This window comes from Ursus maritimus, unplaced genomic scaffold (assembly GCF_017311325.1).
Source record: "Ursus maritimus isolate PB19 unplaced genomic scaffold, ASM1731132v1 scaffold_13, whole genome shotgun sequence".
Classification (NCBI taxonomy): domain Eukaryota; kingdom Metazoa; phylum Chordata; class Mammalia; order Carnivora; family Ursidae; genus Ursus; species Ursus maritimus.
In genome coordinates, this window is record NW_024423675.1 from 34,015,394 (window position 1) to 34,039,920 (window position 24,527).

At 41.5% G+C, this 24,527-nt stretch overlaps 1 protein-coding gene across 16 annotated transcripts in view; it reads left to right on the plus strand.

The window, feature by feature from the left end:
• Positions 1-24,527, plus strand: part of NCOA7 (nuclear receptor coactivator 7) — a 153,458-nt gene that overhangs the window by 24,001 nt on the left and 104,930 nt on the right. For 9 of the 16 annotated variants that reach the window (XM_040627764.1, XM_040627762.1, XM_040627758.1 and 6 more), the window contains one exon: positions 8,652-8,764. The exons of 1 other annotated variant lie outside the window; for it this stretch is intronic. In XM_040627764.1, coding sequence (XP_040483698.1) covers positions 8,715-8,764 — 50 coding nt within the window. In that variant the 5' untranslated portion in view covers positions 8,652-8,714. Of the gene's footprint in view, positions 1-3,843; positions 3,895-3,950; positions 4,299-8,648; positions 8,765-24,527 lie in introns of those variants that run through there. 6 more of the 16 variants (XM_040627759.1, XM_040627766.1, XM_040627767.1 and 3 more) reach the window with 5 other exon arrangements.

A 24,527-nucleotide genomic window follows, 5' to 3' on the forward strand; every position in this document is an offset into this window, starting at 1 on the left:
AAACACTTGATGCGTGCGGTTAATGTTCAGTAAACGTGTAACTGTTGCTGATGGCTGTCGTCTTCCTAGTCCCTGGCACTGCCTAGCTTCAGTTAGTTTCCTATTTGGTTTTTCTGTTGGGGGCAAATCTGAATCTAGCTCTTCAGGTGTTGTTGAAGGTAGGTATCATTTGCATGAATACTTGAACGTTTGGGTTCGTTGTATAGAGTTATCTGTTCCGTGGGGCACTAGACTCTATAGACACCTTTGGGACGCATTTAATCTCTCATAACAGCCCTTTGTAGATAAGGACGCTGAGGACCAGAAAAAAACTGAGTAAATTGCCCAAAGTTACATACTTCGGACATGCTGGAGCCTGGATGTTAACCAGGCCTGTACGGCTTCAGTGGTGCTGCGATGCCTTAATAGCATGGGTCAGAGAGGTCAGGTGAAGCATCTTGGAAACAGAGAACTTCTCGTGTGTGGAGTTTATCTAATCTCAGCTATGAAGGAATTTTTGAAATTAAACATTTTTAATTAAAAAAATCTTTATTAGTTTCCCCACCGACCTTGACTTTCCCCTATAATAGTAGTTCTTAATGAGTTTAGTATCCCCCCACCCCGACCAGGATGCGGTTTGTTTCCCACGGTTACTGGGGGGAGGGGGCATGCAGAAGTGTCAAATGCTCTGTAATGAGCGGGAAAGTTCTAGACAACAAGGAAGTGTCCCTTACACTCAGGAATTTTATGTCTTCCGTAGGACCTATGTGAATATTTATTGGGACATTCTAAAGAAAAGAGAATAGCTTTAAGTTACCATGTTTAGAAATACCCAATTATTATTTCTAGCACTAGTTTTTATTCTGATGTTCTCTTCACCCCACCCCCCATTACCCACTCGCACCTCTTCCCCCTCACCTCTGCTTTTTCATTTTCCTATACTTCTCATTTGTAATGAAATCGTTACTGATCCATTTCTCCTGTAGCTAAACTTGCCCCATGGAAGTAGGTATTTCATGATGTATTTGAGTGACCTTGTGCCTGAGAATTTGCTTATTGAAATACCGATTATAAATGACTTTCCTTTTGGGCATTATATTGATTTAATAAAATTAAGTGTGAAAGTAGGTTATATTAGCTGTGAACTTCATTTCGATATTATAAAGGGCATTTTATGAAATACCTGTTCATGTCCAGGAGGGGTGTTGGTTTTGATAAGGTTGAACACTGCGGGTCTGTAGCTGTGTCCGGAAACGGAGGTTCGGCCTGTGCTCAGTCACTGCCCCCCTCTCTGGAGGCAGCTGTTTGCATCTGTCTGTGAGACAGTTCTTCCTTATGTTGAGCCAAAACCCCTCTCCCTCCATATCTAATGCCTGGTCCCAGGTATCCCCCTCAAAGGTCTGTTGGTACAAGCCTAAATCCGCGACCAGATACTATCTTTCAGATATTTGAAAATAGCTGTCAGTTCACTCCAACTCTTTGCAGGCAAACCCTGACCAGCTCCTTTGACTATTAGTCTTAAAACTTCGTTTTTTGTCACTTAACCATCCAGGTTGCTCCCGTTTTCTTACACGTCTCCTATAGGGTAAGAGCTGGAGGTAAGTGCAGTCATCTGGATACATTCTCATCCTCAAGAAGGGCAACACAGACCATCATAATCTTTTTTATTCTGGTTGATTAAGTGGGTTTTTGGTTTGGTTTGGTTTGGTTTGGTTTGGTTTAGGAAGGGCTGGTGGTGTAATGTCAGTGCTGGGTATAGGGAGCCTCCTCTCACCTAAGACTGCAGGTCACATTCACCTGTGCTGATGCTAAGCTCTGTCACTCTTGTTCCTTAGCTTGTCCCCCAGATGTAGACCCTCAGGTTCACATGGGGTAAATTCCACCTTCCTACAGACAGCTGAGGTCTGTCTGAATCCAAATGCTGTTGTCCGGGATGTTCTTTATCCCTCTTCCAAAAGTCTAATACAGAGGTTCCTATCATCATTCAAGTCAGTGGTAAATTTACTGGTGAGGAGAGGGGCTACGAACAAATACTGCATTGAGCTATTAGCATCCTCCCTCCAGGCTGAAGATGGAGGTCAGCTCCCGGCTCTGGGTTGAGGTCAGTCCGTTGGTCAGCTCGTACCTTTTGGTACAGTGGTTCAGTGCTTTTCTCTATCCATGTAATAATCAAAGCAGCCACCTATGTCCAGCCCACATTTCTCCATCTTACCCATAAGCACATCAAAAGAAACTTATCAAATGCCTTTAAGTACAGTTATATTGTATTTTACTTCATTTCCTTAATGTATGAGAATAGTAGCTATGACCAAGAGGGAAATTAGGTCAGTGTCATAGAGTAAGCCAGCATTCCCTGAACTTCCTGCCCTCCACCAGCCCTGCCCTCCAGCCATCCGAGACCACTCAGGAGTCTCTGGAACCACACGTTCTCTGATGATGGCTTGCACAGCCTCAGTCTGCCCAGTGAGCCCAGCCTCTTCTTTGTGCATTGTTGGGGAAATGCCTGCTCCTCCCTCATGACCCAGCTCTGGCATCACCTGAGAAGTTTCCTTGACTCTCCTTCCCTTCTTAGCAGTTAGTTGCTTCCATCTGTGCTCTGCCAGTGTCAGAGGACTCGCCACTTGTACCAGCTGATGGGTTTCGCTTGCCTGTTCCACCTGAGCTTCTTGGCCCATGAATGCTGTCTCCATCTCTTATCTCGAGCAGAGTACTTGGTCCAAGGTAGAGGCTTCAAAAAGGGGGTCTGCTTGTTTATTATTGTTCTGCTGAATGGTTAGTGTTCTGCAAACAGTCTCGATCCCAGGTTTCACTGCCTTTTCTTCCGAGTTCTGGCTAACCTGCCTGTTGTGATCATTTCTAAAGTTTTGCTGGAAACCTAGGTGATGATCTGCAGTGTGTCATTTACACAATCCCTCTTCTAACTTTTGCGGAAAATTAAAACTGTTTGCCCATTGTCAGGCTGCTGGCACTTTCCACATCTTTGATAATTCCTGACCCTACCAGTGACTTTTTAGAAATCTTATTTGCGCATTCTCTTCTTAGAAGGGATGTATAAAATGATCTAACTGGCCTAGAGATGGGTCTTCATTTAAAGTATCTGGGAGCTTTGGGTGCCTGGGTGGCTCAGTTGGTTAAACGTCTGCCTTCGGCTCAGGTCATGATCCCAGGGTCCTGGGATCAAGTCCTGCATCAGGCTCCCTGCTCAGGGAGTCTACTTCTCCCTCTACACTTCCCCCCTGCTTGTGTTCTCTCTCTTTCTCATGCTCTCATGCTCTCTCTCTCAAGTAAATAAAATCTTTTTAAAAAGTATCTAGGAGCTTTGATGAAATCTCTCTACTTCTCCCTTTTTTTCTTTGTAAGTATAAACTCTACACCCAATGCGGGGCTTGAACTCAGGACCCCAAGATTGAGAGTTGCATGCTCTACTGACTGAGCCAGCCAAGTGCCCCTCTCTATACTTGTCTTAAATGAAACTGAGATTTGTGTAATTCTTTCCCGCTAATTCCAGTTCCTTAGGCGAAGAGTAATGGAATAAGAGCTAATGAGTTCTCCATTCATTTTGCCATCCATTGGCTTTGTCCCATTTTCCCAAGTAGCAGAGACCATTGGCCTGTCCTTGATTATCACCTTGATTCAGGCATAACTTTTTAGCTCTCGGTTCTGTTCTCCATTCTGTTTTCTGTTGTTTTGGTTTTGTGACACATTTGTCTACTTGGGGGCATTATCTCCTGGCTGCTCCTTACATGTTTGTGGCACCCTTTTGTATCTGTTGCTATGTCTTTCTTCCCAGGTTTCTTGTTAAAGAGAGTATTCAAATTCAGACCTTGGTTAATGCTGAAATTTGAATATCCTTCCTTTGTTTAGATGACTGTGGCTTTGAGAAACACCGAACACCTCTTCTATTTCTGTAAAAGTGTAAGTATTTTTGAGGAGGAAATGTCTGCATAGAAAGGTACAGTTTGATCTGTCCCCCAAGGGGCCAAACTTAGTTTGACCAAGCCTCAAAGCATGTTTTTGTCATTATTTCATTTGTATAATAGGAAACATGTTGTGGGGAAAACAGTTGATGGACATCATAGGTACCCTGGTGTTTTTCGAGTCCAGACTGGTTATACCTGAATGTGCAAGGAGCTGCAAGGTGTTAGATGCGAAGCCAGAGAGCCACGCTGGGCTGTGTGGGTCATGCTGGCTTGATGTACTTTGGGAGTCTCCTGTCGCTCTGTGCTTAAATTCTTTCTGAGTGGTGCCACGGTCTCAAACAGGGAGCACTTTGCAGGTAATAACAGTAAATGTTTTGTCTTCACCACAGCGCTTACAAGGTAAGGATTTTGTAGGTGCCTTTTTTATTTGCATAATGAACTGAATTTAGGTTGGAATTGACCATCCTGATTTAAGGTCGCAAAAAGAAATATTTAGATAGAAGATTGATCTTGTGCTTCCCTCACGAAATTCTTTTTGGTCTGTAATGTGCCGTAAATGCAGGAGACTCTTATAATTCAGTGTTTGGATGAGTCTAGAGTTTATCGATGTGAAGAAAAGTCAACATTAAATGAAAGGAGGGCTTTTAAGAAGCCCATTATAACCACTTATAATGGAAAATGTAGTTCCCATTAGAGATTGATTTAAGGAGCTCCAGTTCTTCAGTGAAGCATGAAGGCTGCTGTGCGGTGCACTGTGCAAATCATTTTTATAGCATCCTTTGCTGCTCTCTTCCTGGTTAATCTGTTGGTGCATCTAGACCTGAAAGGATTGTATATGTTTTGTTTGAGGAATACAAAAATCCCCAGAAATTTAAAAGAAATCAGTCTATTTTTTTTTATCAAATAGAGTATTAAAAAAAAAAAAAAAGCTTCGCAAGTTCTAAACAGACAACGGTGGCACCAGATGTCAGTTCTTGGATCATTTAATCTTTTTCTCTTGTGCTTATTTTTGTCAATATTTTTCCACTAGAACCAAATATTAGTTTCTGGCTCAGCTTGCAATATAAAAATTTTCCAATTAGATTGTTATGGCTTCATTTTTATTCATGAGGAGAAATCTAATAACCAGGGATCATCACATATGGTGGCATGCAGGAGAGGAACTTTAAAATAAACCACCTGGCCCAGAGCAGGGATTCTCATCCTTTCTGGAGTCTGAGGGAGAGACTAGGTTTGCATCTGTGTCCCTCAGCCCCAAGTTTTTATTTATTTATATTTGCCTCCAAGTAATTCTTAAACGGGGGGGGGGATTCTTGGATTTACATCAGTCTTCCATATAATTGACCTTACCCCAAGCCCGGATTAATTCCTCGCTTAGCTTTTATGTGGATTTACTGCCTAGTTCTGTGTTGGGTATTTAGGGAAGTAAAAGGAAGTTGTGAAACATGGTGGTTTTTGACCTGAAGGAGCTTTTGGTTTGTGTGTGGCTAAGGGAAGCGGCCTTGTCGCACAGTGAGTGACGAAGTGCTTCACGGTCAGTATTCAGTGACCTGTGAAATAAGCTACAGAAGAGAGAGGAGAGCACACAAGGGGTCAGGGAAGGCTTTAGAGCAGAACTGGTTTTTTGTGCTAGATCTGGTCAGATGGATGAGTGTAGCCAAGTGACTTGAAGCTTGGTGAAAGAGTGAGGATTAAGGTGTGGAGTCATTTGGGGAGGGGGGTTGGTGAAGGGACCCCACTGGGTTCAGGCCACAGTGTGAGATCAATTTCGGGAGAGTTGGACACCACTCTCTTTTCTTTTTCTTCTTTCTTGCATCACCCAACTTCTTGAATGAGCGCTCATTCCTTGAGGCGTGGCTTCTACTCGCTGCTCTGCTGGTGCAGTCCCGAGGGAGGGCTCGGTGCCCCTCCCCCCACACCCAGCTGCAGGTGCTCTGACCTGCAGATTCTGCCCCGGGGCATTGGACACTGTTGATTCTAGACTGCTTTTTCTCACTCGTTTCCAAATATTTCTGGCTCCAAAGGTTATTGAAAGGCATTGAAGCGTGCACCAAACTGGATTTAAATTCTTGCTCCCCCAGAGCTGGTGCTGTGGAACTAGGGAAATCAGTATCTCCGTTTAGTGGAAATGCGGATACTGAACTGACAGTGTGGTTGTAAGCATTAAAAGAGAGAACGTGTGGATAATATGTGGAAGTAAATAACTTCCGGCATTGTGGCAGAAGTAGGCAGGCGGTACGATTGGTTCCCTTTTTCTTACCTGCTAGCCACTCTGTCCTTCTTGCCTGAACGTGTGTTCTTTTTCTGTCCATACCTACGCCCAGCTGATCGCTCTTTCTGGAATGCTCTCTTCTTCTTACCTATTGAAATCCTCACTGCCCTGAAAGACTTCATCACCTCCATCAACATGAACTTTGTGTCTTCTGTATTCTTACTGTCTTCCTTTGGACAACTCTGGTGACTACCTTGCATTTTAGTGTTTTGCATACATCTTATTTTCCCTGCTTGGTGATAAAGTCTTCGAGAGCGGAGGGCACGTGAGGGACATGGACGTAAAGCAGTCAGAGTTCAGACTGCGTCCCGTTGTTTCCACGGAGGGCTTTGTGCATAGCTGTCATGTTTGCAGGGTATCATCATCGTATTCTCGCTTGCTTTTTTTTTTTTTTTTTTTGACTTAACCACAACCACATGCTGATAATTTCTAAATCTTTTGCCGTAGCCTTCACCACACTTATGTGCTTTAAACGTAATCAAAGATATGGTGAATGTCTCCAGTTGACTATCTGACAGGCACCTGGAAGGCAGTGTGTCCCAAACCTGTTCTTCTATCTGTTTCTGCGCCCTGCCCCACATCCGGCTTGCCCCCTTCATGTTGATTGTGTTCTCTCTGTGGTGTCACTGTCTACCCAGCCCCTGGAGCAGAAGCTTCGAGGGCATTCTTCATCTCGCCTCTGTGATGTTGTCCCCACTGAATGAGTCACCAGATCTTGACTCATTTGCCTCCTAAATATTTTTTGAGTGTATCCCCCCTCTTTCTATGTTGAATACTGCTGCCTAAATGTGGTCCCTCTTCTCTCAACTAGTTTTACTGTAATTTTTCCGGAACATATCTACTTCGCGCTTACTGAACCCTCTCAAGTCCGTCCTTCCAGTGTGGGTATAGCACAGTCCCTCGTGTAAAACACTTTGGTGACTTCCTTTCATGTACATCAGGGATGAGAAAATTGGTTTTATCTCCTCTTGATTGGTTCGGTAATGTCTGTAGCGAGTGCGGCACTGTTGCTTAGTGATGTCTGACGTAGGAGCTGCAAAGGGGCGGGCGGCGCATAACACGTAGCTAGGATTAAGATCAAGGTCTTTCGTGTGACATAAAAGGCCTGCCATGACCCTGATCCTGCTCATGTCTTCATCCTCACCCCATTACCTGCTTCACATTTAATCCTGGAGCCGCAGAGAAGTATCGTGTCTTCTTGTGTCATTCACGCTAGACCTGCTTCCCCGTACCCTTTAAGGAGGACATCCACACTCATCCTTCAAATCTTGGGGTGCATGGGGAGGACATGGGGTGGACCCTGCATGAGGCTGAGTGTTCTTCCTGTGGGCTCTCCTGTGCCTCCTCCATACCAGTCAGTATCCCATTGATCTGAAATCCTAAGCCTCTCCCTCTCCCAGACAGTAAACTCTGTTAGGGCAAATATCATGGCTTGTTTATCTTTGGTCTCTGATACTTATCACAGTACCTTCCGTGGAATGCGTATTGTGAATTAAATTGTTCATTGAAGGGGCACTTGGCTGGCTTAGTCAGTGGAGCATGCGGCTCTTGACCTTGGGGTTGTAGATTCAGGCCTCACACTGGGTGTAGAGATTACTTTAAAATCTTTTTAAAAAAATTGTTCATTGAATTGAATTAGCAAATAATTTTGATTGATGAACATTCTTTGCTTTTGCTTTGATACCCCTCAGGATGAGAGGATAGATTTTAGGGAAGGTTAATGCTTTGCAGAAAATTTAGGTTAGTGAATCAGGCAGAGAGTAGACATTGGAAATTTTTGAGTAGGGGAGTGGCATGATGCAAGTGGTATTTAAGGAAGATTGATCTGGAGACAACCTTTTATTACAGGTTTAAGCCGCTCCTGGGAAGCATAGGTGAGGGTGGGGGGTGGGGAGAGGGAGAGGCAGAGGCAAGCATATAAAGCCATTTTGAAGAACAGCTTCCTGAGGCTTTGTACTTTCATTTCCACATTTGCTCAAGTGGGATGTAGTTGCTGGCATGTTTCCGAAAATAAAATAGAACACTGATGTTATTTTTAAAGAAAGAACATTCTTGTAAAACACCTAAGTGATCCATTTTTCATAATTATGGATGAGACCTATTCACAATCAATTACCTATAGAAAGTGATTATGAGTTCATAAATTTAAAAAAATAATTAGCCTCTGCATAGGCAGCCTAAACTCTCCAAAAATCAGTGGTTTTCATTATTTCACATTTTGAAATAATTATTAATTGTGAGGAAAATACTTCAGTCTATTTTTCCAGCCACCTTTTATTTTAGTTTAACACTTCCATCCTGATGGTAGGTTTTATCCCCCCCCCATGGGCATTTGCATTTCATGTATTACTCATGTGACTGCGTTTACTGGTTCAAGTTTGTCTTCCGTTCGTGGCGGGCCATGTAGCTCCACTCTGCTTTATTCTTCATCTTGGCTAAACTTGGTAATTTACAGTCACTTTGTTGTTTTTTTATTATAGGGTTATGACTCACTGATTAAAAAGAAGGACTTTTCCAAATACTTTGCATTTTGATTGTGTATTATGGATACCAAGGAAGAGAAGAAGGAACGGAAACAAAGTTATTTTGCTCGGTAAGCATTGCTTTGCAAAATTATCATCAGTATTTGAATGTTTGAAGGGGGGACTTTGTCCTCAAGTATTCGTTGGCATTCTGTGTTTGGTGAGTGTTCATAAAGAAAGCAGGTAGCCAGTAGAAGTTAAATGTACTTTGTTTTCATCCTTTTTCTTACTCACAATAGGGGAAGAACATTTGGTTCTTGTCTTTCCATCTTTGACAGCTCTCTGAGGCCGCTGCTGCCCAGGGAATCTCGCACCGTCATTATGCCCTGAGCTGCGTGTTGCTTGAGATCCCACATTTAGCAACCGGCATTGAATCTTAGATCCGAAGTGCTTAGTTCCTGCTGCTCTCGTCGCTTCCTTGGTTAAAAATCTGTGACATATTTAAAGCTTATTACCTTGTTGGGAGTCTGTTTCTGTAGGTAGATGGAATGGATGAAATTCTACCATTGGAGTTCGTGTCATTCCTAAAGCTGAGCTCATCCAACATCCATACAGTTGTTGGTTTGTGAGTAGATGTAATCCAGTAGGCGACTGGTTACTCTCTACAGATTTAACCATGTATTGGGCAGCTACTCATCATAATAAAGTGCATGATACGCTAAAACACTGACCATTTTGATAGAATGTTTTCAAACTCAAAGTGAGAACACATAGGCTTAAAATTATCATTATGGTCTCCTAAATTGAAATATTTCTTAAGAACTGAATTCAGCCTCACCACATCCCAGTCTGTGTGTGTTCAAGATGTATTTCTTGTTTTCCAAATGTAAGCCTTGGAAACTGAAAACCAAAGTTTTTGGTTGGTATTTTTTATCCAGAAATTAAGCGAGGTTTTAGATTGTTAATAGGAAAAGGAAGGAAATGAACTTTTAAGGAACGACGACTGTGTATAAAGTTCTTTACTTATTATTTTATTTATCTTCACCATAAACCTAACGTACATTTCCCCCTATTTTACCAGTGAAGTAACCAAGACTCAGAAAGTATTTTGCCCATGTCCTGTAGCGTAAGAGTCAGTATTTGAATATCCACATGCCCCAGTTAGTAATAGTAAACCGCGAGTAAGAGTTTTTGGAAAGCAGGAGTTAAATGACTAATTGTAGTGTGATGTTTTCCATTATTAAGACTGCAGAGTAGCAAGATTGGGGAAAGAAGAAATCAGGCATCAATGGGTGGAACATTAGAAGGAGGACACTTAGAATAAATAAGAACTATATAGTGATCTTTAAAAATGCTTTATTTTGAGATAATTTATAGATTCACACATAGTTGTAGGATATATTACAGAGAGCTACCCTGCACCCTTCATCCAGTTGCCCACAATGGAGAACCTTATGTAACTGTTCTATGATATGGCCACTAAGAAATTGACACTGATGCAATCCACCGACCTTTCAGATTTCACCAGGTTTACAAGGATTCATTTGTGCATTTGTGTGTATCCAGTTCTGTGTAATTGCTTCACATGTATAGAGTTGTGTGGCCATATCACCATCAAGGGGCAGATGCAGTAGGTCTCCTGTGCTACCCTTTTGTAACAGCATTCACTTCCTTCCCTCTCCTTGCCCCCGCTGACAACCACGAATGTTTCTCTTAATCTCTGTAATGTGTCATTTCAGAAATATTATATAAATGAAATCATATAATATGTAACCCTCTGAGATTAGATTTTTTTCATTTAGTGCAGTTCCCTTATGTTTTAGCCCACTCAGACTGCTGTACCAAAACCCCACAGACTGGGTGGCTTACCAGCAACAGAAATGTATTTCCCAGAGTTCTGGAGGCTGGAAGTCCAAGACCACGGTGCCAGGTTCTGTCCGGTGAGAGGCCGCTTCCTGGTTCATATAAGGCCGTCTTCTTGCTCTAACCTCACATGGCAGACGGGCAGGGAGCTTTCTCATACCTCTTTTATAAGGGCACTAATCCCATTCATGAAGACTCGCCATCATGACTTAATCACCCCCCCCCCAAAAGGCTTCACCTCCTAACACCATCACATTTGGCATTAGGTTTGAACATATGAATTTTGGGGGTACATAAACATTCAGATCATAGCACTTGAGATCTGTTCAAGATGTCACGTGTATCAATAGTTTGTTCTATTTATTGCTGAGTAGGATTCCATGGTGTGTCTGTATCACAGTTTTCTAGGTATTCACCCACTGAAGCACATTTGGGTTATATCCAATTTGGAGCTATTGCAAATCAAGCCACTAGGATCATTTGTGTACAAGTTTTTGTGTAAATATAAGTTTTAATTTTTTGGGGATAAACACCCAAGAGTGGAATTGCTGGGTCAGGTGTTAAGTGCCTGTTAGAACTGCCATCCCCTCTTCCAGAGTGGCTGTACCACTTTACATGCCTTCCCATCAGCACTGCATAAATGACCCAGTTTCTCCACATCCTCGTCAGCATTTTGTATAATCACTCTTTCTTATTTTAGCCATTCTGATAAATGTGTAGTGATATCTCCTGCATTTCTTTAATGAGCAGAGAAGCTCAACCTCTTTTTGTGTGTTTATTAGCAGTCTGTCCATCTGCAGAGCAGTGCCTTTTCATGTCTTTTGTCTGTTTTCTTATCGTTGAGTTTTGAGAGTTCTTTATGCACTCTAGATACTGGGCCTTTGATGGAGGGTTTGTAGCTATTTTCTCCCAGTCTGTAGCTTTTGTTTTCCTCCTCTTAGCAGCATCTGTTGCAGAGCATAAGTTTTTACTTTTGATGTGATTCAATTTATTAGTGTTTCCTTCTATGGATTATGCTTTTGGCATCAAGTCTAATTCTTTACCCAACCGTAGGTCATAAAGATTTGCTTCTGTCTTTTTTTTCTACAGGTTTTGTAATACTGTGTTTTATACTTGCCAGTTATCCATTTTGATTTAATTTTTATATGAGATGCGAGTTTTAGTCAATGTGTGGTTTTTTTTCCTTTCTGCTCATGGATGCCCTAGATAGCGACTTGGAGAGCTGCAGTGCCTTCTCAGCTTGAATGCACACTGATTCCAGCAATGAGGGTGATGGACGGTTCACAACCTGAGCAATGTTAACTACTTGCGGTTCCTAAAATGTAGAATAAGGGGAGCCCTGTCAATTGAGAATGCAAGAAGAAACTATTCTGGAAGAACAGCACCGTTTTTTATTTTTTTTTTTCAGCTCAGAAACGTAAAATTTAATTGTCATGCTTGCCTTGACCTCCTGTGACAAGTATTCTAACAATGAAAAGGAAGACATATCCAAAAATTAAGTATGACCTTACAAGCATAAGGATAACCAGGCAAGAACAAAAATCAGTGATGCTGTCCTAACAGCATGCTAACATGATTAGTTACTAGAAAAAGAGAGAGAACAGACAAATCTGTAGTTCAGTTGTTACAGTGCATTGGTGGCCAAAAATGGTCAAGCTATTAAAACCAAAAGGGAAACCAGAAAACCCTCCATTATCAGAAAAGAGGCAACCAAAGTTAATACTCTTTTCGAATGCTTTCTGACTCAACTGCGGAATTACCATAACATGGAATTACCAACAGGACCTACTTGACAGTCAGTTTCTGACAACACAGGGCTGACTTCTCTGGAGCAGTGTGCATTAGGGCAGTCCAAGCAAGATTTCCACAGCAGAATGTAAAGTCAGGCCAAGGGTAAGGCTGAATGATGCAATCGCACCGCCTTACATAAATCTCTACTAGTGTGCAGAGATCAAAAGGGAGATTTGTCCTTATTTCTACCTGTTACCATAATATGTATCTGAAACCCGAAAAATTGCTTTTAAACTTTGTTCCCCCTCTCTTCATCCCTTTTTCCTTCCATGTCATTAAATAGCCTCTCTTTTCTTGGTGTACTATTTTACCATGGTTTCATAAACATCGTATGCTTGTATGTGTTTTTATATACCCTTTTGTCGATGTTCTTCTCCCTCTCTCTGAATTTAACACCAAAGCAAAGTTTAAAAGATCCCATTTTAATAATTTTGGATTGAAATGAGTGATGTGAGGATCGCCCAATACTTCCTTTCTTATAATTTATCTTGAAATATGCCAATGTAACTCTAAATAGAAGGGTAAATTAGCATTACTACTAGATAGATTTATTCTGGTTAAGTGCTAAGAAGTTTTTAGGATCTCCTGGCCCTGGCCCACTTGGTTTTCAGGATCTTTGGTGTCGTTTTATACCAGTTGTCTATTCCAGATCGAATGATTCATGAGACCTTTCCCTATGCTCTTGCAAAGAATTTGTGTATACAAAATTAGTATATTACATATGTGGATTAGTTCCTTGATACTTGACAGGTCTTGCAACCAAATGAGAAACTGAGTTATTGAAGCAGATTATACTCCCTGTGTTATCCTCCAGAGTGCTCATTATTCATTATGGCCCCTGCTCCCCCTTCCTTCCCCTTACAGTTAGAATGCACGTGTTCTTTCCAGTAGAGCCACACACAGTTCTTCTTCCACACTTTATTTGACATTATGTGGCTTTTTCAGAATTTAGAACCCATATAGCAATTTTTGTGCAGGTCTCTTTATGCTCTTTGTGTGTTTGAATATTTTTAAAAAACATAGCATTCAGGATTGAGGGTTAATTTAGGATATCAAAAATATATTTTCAGTGAACCTAAAGTGTTCTTTTGTAGGAGATTTACTTTTCTGCTCTGATAAGGTCTGACAGGGCCTGTAAATATAGCCACTGAGAGGTAGAGACTCAGCAGTAGACTCTGTTTGGTTCATATAGGTCCCGTCCCTCTTCCCCTCCTTCCTGGTCATCAGGAAAAGCAGAGCTGCCCCGCCACTTGCTTTCTTCTTCCCCGCCCCCTTCCAAGCTTCTTTCTGCCTCACCCTCCCACCCCAGACTCTGAAGGTTGCAGAGTGTAGAACATGTCCTAGCGCCGATCCCCACTCCTCTGACACCCCCGCTTCCCTCCCCAGCCTCCACGCTGGCAGTTCTTCATCCTTGAACCTCTGACCTGTCAGCAGAACACCTTGTGTTTGAAAACCACTCCAGTGTATGACCTTGGCCAAGTTTTCTAAATTTCATCCTGCATTACTTGTTGTTAAGCGTGGCAAATAATGACAACCTACTAACAAAATGGCTTTGAAGAAGGAAGCTTCCCAGCCTGAGCCAAGGTGATATAGTCCAAATGGGACACAGCAGGGAGGACCAGAGCTCGTTATCCACACTGATTGGCATTTGGCCCCTTCTTCAGGGAGGAGGATCTGGAGGCTGATATTTGAACCCACTGGGTAGCCTTTTTATTAAATATACAGAGTCAGTTGTGTGGCTCTCTCATTCAAACAGAACCAAACCAAGATGCTGTGAAGATGGAGGTAACATACACAGAATGCTTGACATAGTGAGTGCTCAGTCACCTCTGACCTTGGCTTCTCTGCTTACCTGAACCTTCGTCTTCATCTAAAAACCTTCATCTTGATGCCCTTACTCCCATTCCATGAGCTGCTCCTGTGGTTCAGATCAGGGAGGCGGGAGTAATCACAACAGTCCAAAGTGGAATTGACAGCCTCCCAGAGGTACATTGTTACAAGCTCAGCCAGGTGCTGGGACAGCGTAAAGTGGAACTACGTAGTCCCAAGGGCTTTGAGAATTCTAAGGCACGCTTTTATTTTATAGTAGGAGCCCAGGCCCATGGGGTGAAATTGTCAATGACCTGCTGGCCCCATACCAGGCCACTTCATATATGTTAACTGGTAATCAGAGCCTCACCACTGGGGTTTGACACACTCTCATGTCTTGGGTATGTGTGCTGGAGACACTGACTCCTCAGCCATTTGAGTGGCCAGGTAGGACCACATAGGCTGGTCACGTTTAGCCGTGAGTAGCATCTTATCCTGGGTAGAGTGTGAGTATTACCCTCTTCTGTGCATGCTTTCCTGTCAACAAGGTTGGGAGAACTGGGCTACATTATCTTCATTCCAAGCATCTGATCTATAAAAATTTTCATACCCAAATACGATTTGATTGTTATGAAATTTCGACTCAGAGGGGTTGGCTACACTTGAGGAGATGATACAGCAGAGGTGGGTGAGGCAGGATTTGAGGCCAGCTCCGTCCCCTGCAACCACAGCTTATGCCCTGCAATGCTGCCCGTGGCAGCGGGGCAGTTTGGCGGTAGAAGGGGGCCTGTGGCACGTGGGTTAATTCACATCGTTGTGAATTCATGTGCGGAAGTGCATCCTAAGTTCTAAGTGACCTTTTCAAAAACAAACGTGTTTATAGCTTGTGAGGACATCCCATACTACATCTTGTCAAGTTTAATGTCAGAGTATTGACCAACTAAGGCAGTAGGAAACATGTACTCTGGGTAGCCCAGCTACGTAAGGCAGGGTTTTAACGTTACAGAGGTGCACATTACTCACTAGGATTGCCTCTTATCTAGAAAGAGTAGTTGCCTATACAGAAATGAATGCAGAAGTACATTTGGTTAGAAAACCCCAGAAGGCCCTTTTGGGCAAGTACAGAGTCTAAGATCCAGTGGCAGGTATCAGCTGGATGGGTCTGGCTGGTTGGTGTGCAGCATCGCTGAGGATGCAGGGAGGGAGGGCTCCCCCTCTCCAGCCCCCAGAGGCTGTCTTTGAGTCCTAGGAAGGAGCTGCCACTTTGTGGTATGCCTCTGCTAAGCATGAATATACCACATGGGTGGAGTGGTGTGATGTGAACTCTTGCCCTTCCTTTAATTAACAGTCTGGAGATTGTTTTTTCCTGCTGGCCAAGGACCATTAGAGAAGAACCTTAGCATGTCCAAGATTTGAGGAGAAACTTTATTATTACCAGCAGTTGGATTCAGATATTCAGTCATAATGCAGGTTTTCACTGAGCTGCTACCTGAAAAGCAAACAGAACTGTTTTCAGTGCTTGGTAAGTGTTACAGCGCTCTACTGTCTTAATATCTGGTTAATATTTTATTCTCTCAGTTTCTCTATGTCTAGTGATTCTAATAAAAGTTAATAATAATAGCATTTGTTGGCCCTTTACAAAGGGCCTTCACATGCGTTCTCTCTCCTGTATCCTCACGACGATCATGTGAGTAGATGGAAATGCGGATGACGTCTCTGTAGTTCGGGAGGTTAAATAACTGGCCTCACATCACTTACCCTTTCAAAGGACGAGCTGAGCCCTGAATCGCAGTCTACTTAGTCTAGATCTGATTATTTTTCTTTATTCCATATTATCTCGCTTTAAATTGCATTAAGCATTAATTTTTACTTTGAGAGGGGGAATAGAACATGTTATTGGCATCATAATGTAAGTAGGAAGAATTGTACAGAGGTTTGGAAGTAGAATGTTTTAGTTGGTTTTCCTGGAGAGCGTATTTGATTTCAGTTTCTAAGAACCATCCTGGAAGACAGTCATTGCCAGTAGTGCCTGCAGTGATCCGTACCGCGGCCCAGGAACACTTCCGTGTAGGATCTTCATAGCTCTTGTGCCTGTGTTTGCACTTAGGCTCCCCCCAAATGGGCCATCTGGGGGGGTGGGACTCTGCAATAGGTCAGTGTGCCTTCCATGTGCCTCGTTAAATAAATAGTGGTTGGCATGTGGCAAGTGTTAAAATAATTTTTTTTTTTTTTTTTTTTACCAACTTAAAGACTGACAGTATTTAAAACAGCTTCTTTAGTGTAGGATCTAAATGGTTCGTGAGTCTTAATTTTTTTAAAACATTTTATTTATTTGAGACAGAGAGATAATGAGAGAGAGCACGAGCAGCAGGGAGAGAGACAAGCAGGCTCCCTGCCAAGCAGGGAGCCCGTCGTGGGACTCGATCCCAGGACCCCAGCATCATGACCCGAGCCGAAGGCAGAGGCTTAACAGACTGAGCCACTCAGGCACCCTGAGTCTTAATTTTTATCACCACGAATTTGTTAGTATTCAGCAATTTTATTAATCTTAAAAAAGATTGAGAATATTTTAAAACCATTTCCTATAAAAAGCTGCTTATGCCTTATTTGAAAATATTATTAATTGCCAATTAAACTCTTGAATGAGCTGTAATGTTGTTTAAGGCTTATGCTTCGTATTTTTTTGATTGAGTTCAGATCAAGCAACTCTTAAGAGAACATTTACATATTGCCTGTCATTCATTAATAGGAAAAATGTCCATGGTCAAGTTGGAGCTGCTGATGTTTTTAAGAAATCATTAACCTTTTTCTACGGATTTTTAAAAATGCTTTTAAATATTTAGACATTAACAGATAGACTCCTGCTTTTTGCTTTGTTTTTAAGAAAGAGGCAGAGTTACTTGATTTAATTCTGTGTAGTTTACTGCTTTTCAGTCTGTAGGTTACAGCCCATTGGGGCATCATGAAATCAATTTAGTGGGTAAGAACCAGTATTTCTTCTAATGGAATGGAGCAGAATAGATTAGTCTGGACTAAAGATAGACTGAATAGAAAATATCAGAATGCATTGTAGGTAGTCAGAATATATAGTATTTCATGAAAATTTTGTTTTAAGTGTATGTAAGTACATATATCTTGAATTACAGTTTAAAATTATTTTTTATTGTGGGCCATCATCAAAAGAACTCATTGTTCTAGAGGAGTCTTTGGTGGTTAGTATACTGGGAGTGAGGTTATTTTCCTCACTGAACAACAAATTTCTTTGAAAATTGTTGATCTAATACATGTTGCCCAATTGTTCAAAGACAGCTGTACATAAAGTACCTGTTATATAAATATATTTTCCCCCAGTGCAGTATAATGGCTCCCTATAAACTGATTTCAAGGATCAGTGACAAGCAGATATCTTTCTGCTTGAAATCTCAGGCTGATCTGGATTGACCTAGACCTTGGAGTGGGACCTGGTGAAGCTGTAACCTAACAAAACCACCAAATGGAACTATTTTGATCGGGAAGCTTGGGGAATTTTTTTCTTTATGGGCCACCTGTAGGTTTCTCCTCTGTAGAACTACTTACTAGCTCTGAGGCCTTGGGTATAGTTTTCTCTAAAATGAGAATAATAATAGTACCTACCGGAAGATATTGTTAGAGGATTGACTGAATTAAAATACGTATATAAAGTCTTAGAGTAAGTGTCAATGAAAAATCAGCACTAATGGATTTTAATATAAAAAGCATGCTGCCTAAATGAGGAATACAAGAATAATTGAGAAAAAGGAAAAATAAATACATAGGCATACATTTAGTGTAAATTTTCGGGGAGTTTATGTATCCCTTGAAACTTGTCCATAAACATGATGTGGTCACAGCCTTCAGTGAAAGACCCAAGACTCTGGACGCAAATAAGACCGAAGCACTCGAAAAGTGAGTGATTTAAGCTGTCTTCCTCCCTTTTTAGTGTTGTTGCTGACAGTTGAGGAAGACTTCAACTGAACTGACTTCTGAATTTGTCTGAAACTTGGCACTGTCTCAGCTGCAGATAGTTTGGCACATGCCTTTGAAAACTTTCATTATTGCTGGTACAGCGACTCTTCAGTGTGAGAAAATTGAATTCTGAACCAGAAAAATGCTTTGTGCTCACAGCTCTGGAACTTCCTAGCTCATGCCTGGACTCCAGTTGTTGGTGATTTTAGTAGAAAGTTTTCTTTCTTTTTCCCCGAAACTCATATCTGAAAATTCCATCAGTCGTCACCCCTTCTACCCTCATAAGTCAAATGCTAATTACATATCTTCCCACACATCTTCCCAGATTAGTCTTCCTGAGACAAAGTTCAGATATGTCACTTCTGCATCCCAGATTTTTCTCTCAAATTTGAGAGAATTTCTGCACAATATGGCTTATTCCTGCCTTTCTATCTGTATGTCCTACTTAGATTTTTCTGTACCCGTCTTGCACTTTATTTGTATAATGAACTTTGCAGTCGCTGTCCTCTCCCTGTATACAGTGATGGCAAACCCGTCTGTAATTGTCATACTGTCTCCTTGACACCTTTCCTATTTTATTTAATTCTTCACCACCCCCCCTCCCCGCAAACACACACACACACACACAAACACAGCTAGATGTGCCCTCCCCTGCCACTGGACTCAGAGGGCATTGCCTAGGTCTCCTTATGCCTTCTCTTGGGCCCTTAACACAGTCTGTCTTTGGATGTACCCATAACGCTCTTGTCTTCTCTGCCTTATTTTTTTTGTTATTTATTGTTGATCCTTTTTCATTTTTATATTCCTCACAAGGTCTAACTTTATGCCCTGCATCTAACGGTCATTCAGTGTGAATGACAGCATTTGTTGAATATTTGCTCTGTAACAGACACATTTGTGTACTCATGTAATCTCCTAATTACTCCATGAAGTAGGTCCTTTTATCATCCTAATTGCAGATAAAGATGCTAAACTTTATTATAGATGTTGTGGAATTTGCTCAAGGTCACATAATACAAAGTGGCAGATCCAGGACTCACCCCAGGTGTGCCAGACCTCCTAGCCCATGCCTGTAGTCAGTATGCCATGTTCTTCATTAAACTATGTTGAATTGAATTTCATAGAACTTTATTGGTTATCCAGGCAAGGATAAGTGAGACTCACTGATCTAAATCATCAAATGTATTAAAATACTAAACTGGTATTTTCTGATTTTCAATGGAAAATTGTTCTTAGGAACTTTGGAACAAATTAGGAATCTCTGGTCCTTCAAGGAAACTTTGAAAGTCTCTACATACCAACAAAAATGTCACCAATCTCCTGACCTTTCTCTGTATTTTTGGGGATGTGGCAAGAAGTGCCCTATTATTTCCTCTCTAGATTCAAAGTCGGGGGCCCTAACTAGCCGAAATTCTCCTTGCTTGGTCACTTTTATTGTAAAGACGCTTGGTACTTGAGCCATGGGTCATGTGTTTATGCGTTTCTACTTCCCTTTTCCTTCATTTCAAATAAAGTTTGCCTAAAAACATGGTTAATTCCCCATTTTTTTCTTTTTTTTTTTTTTTTAAAGATTTTATTTATTTATTCGACAGAGATAGAGACAGCCAGCGAGAGAGGGAACACAAGCAGGGGGAGTGGGAGAGGAAGAAGCAGGCTCATAGCGGAGGAGCCTGATGTGGGACTCGATCCCGTAACGCCAGGATCACGCCCTGAGCCGAAGGCAGACGATTAACCGCTGTGCCACCCAGGCGCCCCTCCCCATTTTTTTCTGTATTCATTGTGTGGTGTATTATACCAGTGAATGTGCCACAGCCCTGCCTCCTTTTTCCTAGCTTTTTTCTTCTCACACGTAAATGAAGTTGGTAGTGAAAAGGATAACAGGCCAAGTTTAAGGAGACCGAGTACGACACGTCATGGTCCACAGTTTGCAGTGTGATTCAACACCCAATCAGGCAGACCGTTCTGTCAGTACCATAGAGCATGAATCCGAGTGTCCTAGGAATGAGAAGGGAAGGTGAGTTAATTGGATCCAGGAAACCCTGGGTCTCCTCCCAAAGCAAGATAGGAGTTAGTTTCTGCTGAGGCAGAGGGTGGTGGAGAGCCAAAAGGAGGTCTTTTCTCAGTAGTTCTGTTACTTGAACAGTGTACCTGATTTCACTTGCAGAGAATCAAAGATGGCTGTGGGGGGCTCTCCTGCACTAAAGGGAGAAATGTAGTTTGATGGTTGTGAGACATGAAATTGTTTAGGTGTGAGCATAGTGTATGAAGTAGATATAGAAGAACCAGAGAACACGAATATGGATTACAACCATGTTTTAAAATGGTTTTTATTAGTATACTTATGGAATACTTGATAGACTAGATGACCAAAATATGATCATGTGAACTTAGGGATCGAGCCCCACATCAGGCTCCTCCACTGGGAGCCTGCTTCTTCCTCTCCCACTCCCCCTGCCTGTGTTCCCTCTCTCGCTGGCTCTCTCTCTAATAAATAAATAAAATCTTTAAAAAAAATTAAATTTCTCTCATTATCTAGTAAAAGTAGTCGATTTAGCAAAAGGAAACACCCCCACACATATTAAAAAAAAAAAAAAAAGATGGAGCCATTGAAATGGAGATGACTCAGTCCCCGGTGACCTCACCAGCATCTGTTTCAATTACCTTCTGAAAATGAAATAACCAAATTACCATTCAGCTTTCTTCTGTGCTAATAAAATTAATCTGAAATATCAAAATTCATCTGCTTTAAATTATATATTATACAACTTCTAAACCAAAACCTTTCCTAGCTCTAAATTGTGAAGAGCACACACCGCGGTTGTCATAATCAACAGTAACACAGTCTCAAAGACACAGGAAAGATGAACAAAATGATTAACGACTTGGCTCAAACCATCCTTGACAGTAATTTGATTTAAATCATGCCACCTATTCGAAATTGGAATCCATCAATTTTGCATCTGTTCTGCTTTGTACAACAGAAGTGTTCTTGAAAATGTATGTGCAAACTATATTTTAAATGCTGCGGAGTGATTCAGAACTAGAATTTGGTTTTGTTTTTTGGTTTTTTGGTTTGTTTTTTAATATAGAAAAGACTAACTTAAAGCATGAATAACTGAGCCACCCAGGCACCCCGAGAAATTTAATTTTTTTAACTATAGCCCTGAGCATATATAATCAGAATTTCAGGTTGTTTTTCTTTTATAAGAGTAAATGGATTTTAAATGTAAAAGCATATAATAGTTTTTCTTCTATAAGAATATATGGATTTTTTTAAAGATAAAAATTAGTTGTAAATACACACATATCTAATCTTTAAGTGACCTGTCTAAACAGGTCAATGAAAACTTAAAATTATAAAATTAATTGAATTATGAACCTAATATAAATAATCTTAACTTTCTTCCTGTTTATTTTTAATGCACAGGAAAACCTATTTCTAAGTTTGAATAAATGACCATATTGGTTTTTATATTATCTGATGCAAGTAGATACTTAAGACATCTCTCAGTTCTTTGACTTACTCAGATCTAAGACTTTGAGTCATATAAGGTTTATCCTTGGATTTGAAATAGATTCTTGTGTTACGGAGAGAACCTTGTGCATTGCTTATATCGCAGAAAGACCTTACGTGCGTCCATCTGTTAAGCCTGGTGGGTAGAATGGTCAACAAACATGGGTCTTGCTCTTACAGAGGTTATTTTTCACAAAGACATTAAATAAGGAAATATAAATGCATATGTCATTAGAAATTGCAGGCTTTGCTATGAGGGAAAATAACAGGATGTTATGAAAGAATTGTAAGGGCAGTATCTACTTTAGATAGGAGTGATAGTCAAGGAAGACCTCTAGAAAATAATGATATTTTAGCTGATCCTGGCATGGGCAGGATTTACCATATGATATGTGTGTTTAGGAGAAGGGCTGGGGAAAAAGGAAAGGAGGGGTCTGTTCTAAGTTGAGGAAACACTTAGATTCCAAGACCTTAAGAGGGGGAAAGGCATGGCAGATTCCTGGGTCTGCAGGAAGGCCAGTGGGGCTGGAGCAGAGTGCTTTAGGGAGGATAGCACACGAAGGGTGGAGAAGTATGCTGTGGCAAGTCACGTGGGCGTTGGCTGGCCATGTTTGGGAATTTGGATTAAGCAACTAGAGGAATTGAAGTACCATTAAATGAAATGAGAAAACTAGAAAAATAACAGTTTTAAGCAGGAATCTCAAGAATTTAAATTTGGATATGTTAATTTTGAGAGGCTTATGAGACATCCCAGTAGAACTGCTAAATGTACAGTTGGGTGTATGTGCCTGGAGTGAAAACAGAGTGGTCTAGGCTGAGATAGAAGTTGAGGAATTGTTGGCCCCCACCAGCAGGGGAGTGGATGAGATCATATAGGGAGAGGATGTAACGTGAAAAGAGAACAGAACTTAGGAATGGGGAACGGAATTGATAAGTCTAGTCTTTAGTGGCAAGTAGGAAGAAAACCAGAAGAGATTAAATCACAGCAACCATGAGAAAAGAGCAAGCATTTCAAGAAAGAGAGAGCGATCAGAGGTTTTGGAAGCAGTGAGAGGTAAATTAAGATGAGGACTGAAAAGTATCCTAGCCATTAGGTTTGGCCACTTGGAGGTCACTGATGATTGAATAAAAGCACTTTCAGTGCAGTAGTGGGGGAAGCCAGTCTAATGCACATGGGAAGTAAGGGAATGGACACAGAGTTTCTAGGCAGTTCTTCTGGGAACTTGGCTGGGAAGGGAAGCCAAAAATTAGGGCCGTGGCAGGAGGGAGATGTGGAGGTCAAGGAAGGGCAAGTTTATAAAGACAGAGGAGGAAGAGAAGTAAAGCATGTTTGTCGGTTGGTGGGGATGGTCCATCAGAGGTGGGCATGGGGGGTCCCGCTGCAGAGACGCCAGCTTGATGACTGACCTTATGTAAAGTCATGGGCACATTAACAAAGCAATAAAGCAGGAGATGAGCCACACCAGATTGCCTGTACCCTGTCCACCTGGGGCCTATAACACGCTGTGAAGTTTTACTTGTGTATATTGGCTGTTCTACCCTCTTTTTTGCTGATTGCTCACTGTGTGTCAGGAGGCTTACAAATACGACCTTATTTAATCCTTAGAACAATCCGTGAGGTAGATGATGCTATTTTCCTCATTTTGACAGGCAAGAGAGCAGGCTTGGAATGGTTTAGTAACTCCCCACGTGATACGTCTCGTAAGTAATGAGTCAGGATTTCTTCCTTCTGTGTTCAGCTCTTAGGCCTTTATTCACTACTGCATCCATACTGCCTTCCAAGTATAGTGTAAAAATAAGTAGCATCAATCTATTCCAGATTAGAATTTTTCAGTTGTAACATATTCATTTAGAAACTTTATAGAAATTTTGCCATAGTTTTTTTTTTTTATAGCATTACTAAGGTGTCCTCTTTGTAGTATATGTCCAGAGGTAGCTGGAGATTCCTAAGTGTTTAAGACTTTTTCCTTATTGGTATGAATTTTAAAAATAAACTATATGTGACTGGGTTTTAAACTACTGGTGTTTTGACATAACTTTTCCGTTACAGGTGCGCATCAGTCGTTCCCGTGCATTTAAATGAGGAACGCCAGTCTTCACGCGGCGGGTGGGAGCTTGGTGTGCCCTATGTTTGAGGAGCACCGCTCCTGTTTTGCAGTAGCCTCTTGCAGTAGCCTCTTCTGGGCACAGAAAGCAAGCCATTAGCAAATCTTCCTGCATTTGCAGGGAAACATTGTGCAGTGGAATGGTTATGTCTGCTCAGCTCTGATGACAGCTGTTCATTCCTTTTCCTGCAATCAGAATTCTAATGAGCGTCTCCAAGACCTTTTTTTAGTGCACTGTCTCACAGTGACTTCGTTTTGTAGGCACATCATATGAGGAACTTCAGTCCCTCTCTAGCTGTGGGTGTGGGATGTAGAGGGACCAGGTAATAAAGTAATTCGTTAATGCCCTGGGAGCCTGGGAGAAGTGACTGAGAAATTAGAAAGAAAAGGTAGCATTTTCTTTAGGAAGCATCAAATTCATTTAACTCGACATCTCATTTTTCTTCGTCCACTCATCATCTTAATACGGGCACCATGTCTAAGTTCAGAAGCATAAAATCTTTTAGGGGAAGGGCTGAGGTCATCAGGGCCACCATGCCGAGCACAGAATCTTTTTTCAACCTGGATTTGAACTTTTCCATTTATACGGGCATTCCAGGGGACCCCCCGACCCCCTCCCCGCTAGGCTACTTGTTTCTTTCTTGTAAAGCTCTTGTTAGTAGAAAGTTGTTTTTAAATTTTTAGTTCAAATTTACTTTTATTTTTTCAGTGTATTTACTTACTCTCAGTTACTGAGGATCCCTGCTGAATATATCAAATCCCACTTTCATATAGTATCATTGTATGTGTTTGAAGGCAACGTCATGTTCTTCCTGAACCTTCTCTTTT